Genomic DNA, 9,473 nt, shown 5'->3' on the forward strand with positions numbered 1-9,473 from the left:
CAACTCGCGTGACTTAATTTCAGAGTGAAAATGTGTACTGAAATGTGCTGCCCTTCTCAAAAGCCTTTTCTATTCTTAAACTTAACACTGCCAGGGTGCACCTGATAAATTACACGTCTTTTCATCTGGAAAGGCTCTAAAAATAAAATACACAACAGTTTGGCTTCAGAGGCACATTCTTGGCTTTCCCTTTGCCTTTCTTAAGATGGTCATTGGTGGCCAAAGCATATGGCTGTGTGTGGAAGAGAAGGGAGAACTGCAGTGTGTGTGGTGGTGGTGGTGGTGGTAGTGAAGGGGGGGGGTCTAGGTTCTTTGGTCAAGTCTGTTCCATGGGTATTTTGGAAGGCAGTAAAATATGATTCCAGCTGAATCACAGTGAGTGTACTGAACGCATAGCATCGGATGTTCTTGTGTCGGCAAAAGTGGGTACTGGAAAGTTAAGTCCTGTTCTCACTCTTACTTCTCACTTGTTGCTTTGACTTCAGGATATCATGAAAATTGAGAGCAGTTTGGCTCACTGTTTTGAAAATAGAAATGTCTTATTCTTCAAGCTGTAAAGTACCCAAGTACCCAGAGTGACTCATGAGGTGGTAAAAACCCTCAGTTCCCTGTGGGACTCTGACTGGAACGCCCACTGGGAGCAGAGAGTGGAGATGTACTGGAGATGGTTGCTGAAGGGCTTTGGCATTCCCATTATCCCCAGTTACACATTCCCAGAGGAGGACTGCAGGCCGGAGAGGTACAGGCCTGAGTCTCTGCCTGTATGTGTTGGGGCTGTGTGTGGTGGGGCTGGGGAGGGCAGTGGAGGTGTGCCTTGCCATAGGGCGGGTCAAAGGGTTGTGGCCTACCACACAGCACTGCCCTTGTCATGGCAGAGGGACCATGCAGACCCTGGTGGACCCTAGGAATGAAAGTCATGGTGGGGAGCCCCTGCTTCAACCTGGAAGCATGCTTATCCCTACTGGGATCCTTGACCTCTGCAGGAGAGCACGCGAACCGCTGCAGAAAGCCCAAAACATGGTGGTGGGCAGGGAGACTTCCTAGGAGGGACAAATGGTGGTGCTTGCTGCTGACCCCAACTGCTCCCTCTATCATTGGGGCAGGGAGGACAAAGGTCAGCCAAATAGCTGAAGCAGGCGGCTGAATTGTCCTCCACATGACTGTGGTTCTTGACCACATAACACTGCCTTTATTCGAGTAGTTTAGCAAATGCTGTTTTGGCCATCACATTCATGAGGAAGTACAGCCGGGTTGCCCCTGTACCACCAATGGGTTTATCTGTCTAGTGGTACAGCAACAGGAATCCTCCAGTTTGCTTTAAGGGAATAAAACTGATTTCCAGCGGTATCAAGAGCTTGGGGTATTGAGGTGCCTAACCAAGGCACTGCTCAACACACAATGTGCGACAGGCAGGCTTTTCAGGTCCTTTTTTTAGTATTTTGAGCTGAGGTCCATGCTTTACAGCTAGTGGCTAGTCCTCTGTGCATGGCTGGGGCAAAGATGTTTTCTGGAGTGAGTTGTAGAGCTGTCAGGAAGCAGTGACATCAATACCCTGGGCCTGGCTGCTGCTGTCTTGTTATTACAGTATACAACCAACTTTAATTTTTCTAACTGTTAAAAAATGAATATGCTTTCTAAGTTACTGGCTGTAAAGCAGGAGGAAAACAAAAAAGTAGCATGTCTGAAAGATACTACCTGGAAACGTTGCTATCAGAAAAGAATAAATTTTAATTTATTACATTATTTATATTAACTTTCAAGTGGGTTGTGAATGATACTCATTCCCTGAGTGTCCTGGCAAGTAATAATGTTACAGCCTCTGTTGCCTTGCCAGTAGCCTATCAGAGGCAAATACTTTTGTGATACTAAGTTTGCTGTAATACTTTTAAGAGAAGAAGTAATTATGAGTAATGGAAGAGATCCTGTATGATTTCTGCTGATTGAGTTAGTGCATTGCCGATGTCGTCAGCCAGGGGAACTGGTGTAGCACCATCGCCTTTAGTAGGGTCGTGACAGTTTACAGATGCTGAGTTCTGGCTGGTAAAGTCCTAAGTCTGGCATACAGTTTTCTTCACAGAAAGAAATGTATTTGTCCTTTGGTAGACCAGTATGGTAACTCTGTTTGGAAAAGACTTGCAGAAGCATTTATTTTGTTGCATGTGATGCTCTTAAATGGTATGAATATGATTCTCTCAGGCAGCCATCAGCCAGTCTGGTGAGTACTGCTAGTTGAGCTATCATTAGCAAATACTTCTCTAGTCAAATGTAATTGTTTATTTTACAGTAGAAAGCACTTGCAATTCATATTGACACAGTGGCGTTTTGTTATAAGCCAATACAATGCAAGACTGTGATAGTTTCTGTGATAACAGTGTGCAGATTGTAACTGAGTTACAATTAGATTGAACCTGAGCTGAGGTGAAGCTGTTCTGTTGAAGAGCTTCACTGTTACCATGCTTTAGAAAAGAGGTCAACAACTCAAGGGCCCAGTTCTGCCCCTGGGAAATGAATGACACGGTTGCTGTCATCTTCAGAGTAAAAAAGACCAAGGACACCAAGCAACAACTGTGTTTCTTGGATGATGTGTTTCTCCCAGCAGGTCTCTTCACCAAAGTATTTTGGACCTAAGAGCTAGTATGGGGAAATAATAATAACAACAGGTTGAGTAGTAAACTATTTTTTCCGAAAATAATTATAAAATGTATTAAGGAATTCAAGTCAATTCACTGTAGGCTTTTGTCAGATTACTTCTGTTCTGAAGGAGGGAAGCCAGGAAAAGGGAGGGTGGGAAAACAGGGTGTGGGTCATCCTTTAAATCCCTTTACGTTCATCTGGGATGTGGTTTTCTCCTCCCCTCTTCCAGAAGGCACTTGAAAATGCATCTCCCATTTTTCAAGTGCTCAAAACAGAGTGCTGGAATGGCAGTGTCTCACATGTTTTTGTGACCTTAAGAAACGTGTATATAGAAACCTCTATATAGAATCAGAGTGGTTTTGCTTGGAAGGGACCTTAAAGATCATCTAGTTCCAACCCCACTGCCATGCACAGGGACACCTTCCACTCAATCAGGTTGCTCAAAGCCCCATGCAACCTGGCCTTAACCACTTCTAGGGAGGGAGGGATCATCCACAGCTTCTCTGGGCAACCTGTTCAACCATCTGACCACCCTCACAGTAGAGAATTTCTTCCTAACATCTAATTAAATCTACTGTCTTTCAGTTTAAAACCAATACCCCTCATCCTGCCACTGCACTCCTTGATAAAGAGTCCATCCCGTCTTCTCTGTAGGCCCCCTTTAAGTAGTGGAAGGCTGCTATTTTCCAGTGAAAGTACAGACATTTCTATATTAAGCCTATAAGCCTGTTGACGGTAAGACTGCTTTATTACCCATAGTGAATCAGATATTCAGTGGGATGTACAGGCTGCAGGTTGAAAACTGTTAGTGTGCTGAGGTTGAGATCTAGCCGAGGTTGAAATCCCAGTGTCTTCCTTCGATACCCATCCTTTGAAAGTGTCTTTCATGTGTTTGGGAAGTGCTCGTGACGCTTGAGTAAATAAATGGTAAGGTCAGGAACTCTAGCTCTTAACAAGTTCTCTAAGCTAAGCTATTTAATTTTGGGCCAATGGAAAGTGTCCTCCCATCCAGTACAACTTTTTATTTTTTCACCTTTCCCAGAAAAAAATTAAATCTTTACAAATCTGGTTCAGATAAAACCAGTTCTCTCCTCATCCCCATCCTGGTTTGGTTACTGAGCTGAAAAACTGTCTGTCTCTTCATCCACTATACATACGTTTGGGGCATGTGCACAGATTCTCATTGGAGTATGCAGCAACTAAATGGTAACATTTCTGCTAAAACAGTGCATGCCTCTGACATCTTCTGATGATTTTACAAAGCTGTGCAGATCTCTTTCAATATTTGTGTATGGCAATGGAAAAAAGACAGCTAGGAGGATCTGCTGCAAAAATGCAACCTATCAAAGTTCGTGGGAAAACATTGCAGTTAATTTAAGTCATAAGAAAGAAAAATAGAAGTAAATTGAGGAGGACAATTGAAATTGGTATAACTGGTTTTTATTTTTAAAAAACCCAACAACATTAAATGTATGTCTTGTATATACATGCAAAGGGGAAAAAAAGTAAAGTGAACCTTAAAGGAAAGCAAAACTTACAGAGATGTGACTTACTATGTTTATTTTAGAAAGGGTAGCAGAAATCCAACTAATTTGAATGGGAAATGGGATTGGTTTTATGAAGACTGGCTTTCAGAGCATCACCTTAATTGTAAATAGCGTGATTTTGTACCATCAAGGGTGGGAAGTTGGTTTAGGCATTGGCAACAGCACACTGGCACCAAGACTTGATACCAGCTTTCTCAGGCTCTTTGCTACCTTAGGTCTGCATGGGGAACAGGGGCCAGCTTAGAAAGCAGTGAGTATGCCCTGCTGCTGCTCAGGCAGTAATGGCTGGGTGGTGTTTTTGGTAGCACCACGTACACTTCAGTCTTTTTGAGAAGGAGTGAACTGGTTGCTGTGCACACTTGGGGCTTGCTGGGACCCTTTCCAAATCCTTCTCACTGCTCCTCTGAATTTTTTTCAGCATGAATATTTTGTAGGGGGAAGCACCTATGAGCAGTTCTCCACATTGCCTTCCTATTTTTGCAGTAGAGTTGCATCTGTGTGAAGCATGACCAATGGCTTACCCCTAGCTACCTTGATAAGCATGCAGCAGTGCTACACTGTGGTGCCCCATTGCAGTCAGCATCCCTCTCAGCTCCTGGGTGTATGTAGCAGCTGGAGCACCCGCGTGAGCTGTGGGTGACATGGGAAGACAGTGAGGTTTATGTTGCATTTGGTTGTTTTTTTTATTTTCAGAGCCTGGTTTGCAAGCCACTCTACTGAATTAATATGCGAGGCTTGCTGGAGCTGGGGATACCCACCGCTTGCCCAGAGGAGTGCTTGGAGGAACGTGGATTGATCTCCCTCTTGTGGAAAATTATCGGAACTAAATTCTCGTGATACTAAACGGGGAAAGTCCGGCATCGATGAACAAATGATGGCAGCAGTTACAATGCCACCTGATGCTCTTGTTGGCGCTCAAGGAAATGAAGAGATGGACTCTCTGATTGTACTGCATTATAATTACACAGGAAAGCTTATTTTAAGGGAAAAGGCAACTGATAGCATAGACTTGCCCACTATTGCATTTCTGATCCTATGTAGTTTCATAGTCCTGGAAAACTTGATGGTGTTGATTGCCATATGGAAAAACAATAAATTTCACAACCGCATGTACTTTTTTATTGGCAATCTAGCTCTCTGTGATCTTTTAGCCGGCATTGTTTACAAAGTCAACATTCTTATGTCTGGGAAGAAAACTCTGAGCTTGTCTTCCACAATCTGGTTCATTAGGGAAGGCAGTATGTTTGTTGCCCTGGGAGCCTCCACTTTCAGCTTACTAGCAATAGCTATTGAGCGGCATTTGACCATGATTAAAATGAGGCCTTATGATGCAAATAAAAGATACAGAGTATTCCTTCTCATTGGTACCTGCTGGCTTATTTCGATTTCCCTGGGTGCCTTACCCATCCTCGGCTGGAACTGTATAAACAACTTACCAGATTGCTCAACAATTTTGCCTCTATACTCCAAGAAGTATGTTGTGTTCTGCATTAGTATCTTCATCGCCATTTTGGTTGCCATTGTCATCCTTTATGCCCGTATCTACATCCTGGTGAAGTCCAGCAGTCGTAATGTCACTAATCACAACAACTCAGAGCGGTCCATGGCACTCCTTAGAACTGTCGTGATCGTTGTTAGTGTCTTCATTGCCTGTTGGTCTCCGCTGTTCATCCTGTTCCTCATTGATGTGGCCTGCAGAGTCAAGGAGTGCTCTATCTTGTACAAAGCCAACTGGTTTATTGCTTTGGCGGTCATCAATTCTGCAATGAACCCCATCATCTACACTCTGGCCAGTAAGGAAATGCGTCGGGCTTTCTTTCGCCTTGTTTGTGGCTGCCTGGTGAGATCCAAGGTGGCCAGAGCCTTACCTATTCAGCCCACGCCAGATCACAGTCGAAGTAAATCCAGCAGTAGCAATACCCAAAAGCCAAAGGAAGATTTTCCACCGATTAATGTTCCCTCGTGTATCGCTGAGAAGAATGAATCCTCATTTCACAACGGAAACTTCTGTAAATAGAGGACTCTTCGAAACAAGTAATTTTCTGTGGCTTTTAGAGTTAAACTACAAGTGTAGTTTAAGCATTCATGCACTTAAGTCACAGGGGAAAACACTAACCAGTTATTTAACTTTAAGGACTTATTTATCAACAATCATTTGCTTTGGGTGTTCATTCAGCAATGCACCGTATTCAGAAAAGACTTAACATACTACCCAACAGTGAGGACAGAGTCCATGCACATCTAATGACATTGTGCACCACGGTGGTATTGCATGATGAGGCTGCATTTGGCACTGCCTGATCTTGCAGGACATCAAGAAAACCTGTTAGAAACCTCAGCATTCACTGAACACTGCTGACGATCAGAAAATGAGCCTGATTATTGTGGACTGGGAGAAAAGCTCATTACATATGTTGGTGTTTATAGTTCTCTATATGTATCTTGCTATTATGTTAATGACCTTATATGGTATAAATAGCTGTATATTTGTACAATTCCTTATTAAAAAGTCATCGTTTGGTAAAAGTTTACAATATGCTAAACGTATTGCAGTATACAGTGTAAGGTGACAAATTATACAAATAGATGTTTTTCAATGGGGATATTTGAAAATATATGAAGTAGTAGCTTTTAACTGACAGGAACTTTAACATGTCATATCAATGCAGTATTTTTATTTTTTCCACTGTTAGTCTGACTTTTCATAGTTAGTGAAAGACAATATGACAGTTGTCACTGTGACATTTCACAACTTAATTTAAACAAGCAGTAGTAAATAACCTTGTTGAGAGAGGCTATATGTTTGCTATTTAAAGTAGTTAAAATGTGACCCAACGATACACGTGTATCAAGTGTATGTACTGTTTCAATGCATATATTTTTACTTACTATTTCCAATGTATTTAAAAATGTATGTCAAACCTATGTAAACCTGTGTACATTGTGAATGCACTACCTAAGCTGAGATTCTTCAGTTCTGAAACAGAGACACATCATTTCAGAAAGCAATGAACCACAGGCAAGACCCTGAGGAGTTCCTTCGTTTCTCTCCAGGCACTACCACAGCACAGGATTGTGTTAGACATTCTCCCTGGGACGAAGTCCAGCCAGTGGGACAAGATCCCATTTTCCTGGCAATGGGACCCTACACTCCTACTGTCTCTGGGCACTTTTACGGATACACGAGGGAAGATGTGGTACAACAGGATCATGCTGAAGGGTGTATCTCTATTTACACCTGACCCTGCCTTGGATCTCGAATGAAAGCCTGTTTAGTTTGGAAGACCTTCCAACTTTCCTGAAGCCCCAGACTTACTCTTTTGAGAGGCTGTTCCAGAGAAACCTGTATGAAAACAACTTTATTGTTCATCACTGCCTTACCAGCCTCAGTACAGGATGCTGTTCAGCAACAGAGGGATTCCCTGAGACCTAGAATAGTTAAAACTTCATAAACACCTGGTTTCAAGTCCCCATGGAAGTGGCCCATGGTACTTCCATCAATAGTACTTTATGGCTGGAGGCTTCTGTGGAGGTTGACGGGAAATTCTGAGCTTAGTTCCTGTTGTCTTTCAGTAAGAATGTAAGCATCTAACTTTATTGGGCTCTTTCAAAGATTTGTGTCTTAATGTCTCAAACCACACCTTGCCTTACGCACAATCAGAAGTAGTTGAGGCTTTTTTAATACACAGCCTGAAAGAGCTCATCCTTAGCTTTATTCCAGTCTTAACCATTTAAAGCAGCAGCATTAGACTCTTCCCAAGTATGTACAGTGTATAAGTTGTGTAATGCGTGTAGCAAAGGCCTTTAAAATGTAGAGGTTTGCGTTGTGATTATCTTTTACAAGTTAACAGTCTGCTTGTGAATGTTTTATGCTGTTAGAAAAGTGTAAGAGCAAAGAAAAACTGTATTTGAATGAAATAACTGTGAAAGAGAGTAGTAGATATGAAATAATTTCTGCCAAAACTGTTGAAAAGCAGTGCACTTGGAGAAGAAGAAAAAGCTAAACTAAGCTAAGCATGGTATCACTATAGGAACTGCAAATACAGGCTGGGTCAGCAGCTCTGTGGCTTTGTGAGAAATAGACCTGGTGACATTGCATTGCCATGGCTTGCTTAGGTTTTTAGATCTTACAGTGCTATTTGGCTGTATATTCAGAGTGGAAGTTCTCCCCTGAAGTTGTGTCTTTGAAAACTGCCAGCTAAAATTTTTGTAACTTTTAAATGTTAGTTCATGACGTGGTGGCACATGGCAGCATTCTTTGCTGTGGTAGAGCAGAAAGGCCTTAGCAACACAACAGTTTGAGAAAACATTGTGGCTGACCCCATGCCAACTCCTGTGTCAAGGGTATTACATGATTCTTGCTAGTTAGGTGAAAAAAAAATATTTTTAACAGTCAAAGACCAAGGACATGCACATAAAAGTGAGTTTTCGCATCTGGATTCTAGCCTTAGCTATTGTCAGAATTGATGCAAGGTACAAGTTAATGCAAGCAACTCCACTGTTGGAGGCCATGTGATTGTGTGTCAGTATAAAAACCTTTCAGTCTACTTTGATTTTCTTCTCTTATTTTGGAGCTGTGGGGATATTTTGTTAGTTCACTACCCTGCTGTACCTGAAGCAGGCTCCTAAGGTTCATGGGCTTTACATGTAACACTGATAAATATAATTTGCAAAGTACTTATGACTGGAGCAAAAACCAAACTGTTGTGGAGACAGTCTTCAGGGCGTACATCCTACTGGGACATATTAGGTAAAGCACAGACTCTGCAAGAATTCAGAGCAAAATTTTAAAGTAGGACAAGTCAGGGGCTTAACAGCAGTGTGACATAAACAGCCAGGAAGATGTCCTATCCCTGAAGCTGGAAAAAGACGGAGAATAGCTTCTTTCACCAAAAAATATTAGACAATTTCTTAAATTACATCCCAGAGTCCAAGTTTTTTATCATCTAGGCTGATTTGAGCATAAGAGAAACTGTATCATGTCTCTCTTTCCCAATTGGTTTTACATGGAGCAAAAGCTACAAAGGAGAGCAACATTTCATATTATTTCATGAATTGGAATATTTATGTTGGTTTTGGATTACAAAAGAAATGCAAATCAAAGTGACTGAGGAGAAAAAAAAGCTTTCACAAGATGCTTTGCAAGAGTCTTTTATTGCCAACAGTCTTAGAGAGTATTTTGAACTCATTAGATACCACAAACATCTGGAAAACTTTTAATTAAATCTCAAACCTTTGAACCAAAGTTGTTGTGTAGCAGTCATTTTTCAAAGTATTATAAAAAAGTTTTTG

The 9,473-nt window shown here is 41.8% G+C and overlaps 1 protein-coding gene across 1 annotated transcript; it reads left to right on the forward strand.

Moving 5' to 3' along the window:
- The first annotated feature begins 4,629 nt into the window (after positions 1-4,629).
- On the forward strand, positions 4,630-9,267 carry S1PR3 (sphingosine-1-phosphate receptor 3). The gene has a single exon (XM_035895028.1). The coding sequence runs from the start codon at positions 5,053-5,055 to the stop codon at positions 6,196-6,198; it is 1,146 nt and encodes a 381-aa protein (XP_035750921.1). The 5' UTR covers positions 4,630-5,052; the 3' UTR covers positions 6,199-9,267.
- The last annotated feature ends 206 nt before the right edge of the window (positions 9,268-9,473 follow it).

Source organism: Egretta garzetta, unplaced genomic scaffold (assembly GCF_000687185.1).
Source record: "Egretta garzetta isolate BGI_Z169 unplaced genomic scaffold, ASM68718v1 scaffold375, whole genome shotgun sequence".
NCBI lineage: Eukaryota > Metazoa > Chordata > Aves > Pelecaniformes > Ardeidae > Egretta > Egretta garzetta.

Coding starts and splice junctions, on each gene's coding strand:
- S1PR3 (XM_035895028.1), top strand. CDS start 5,053: ATGATGGCAGCAGTTACAATGCCACCTGATGCTCTTGTTGGCGCTCAA.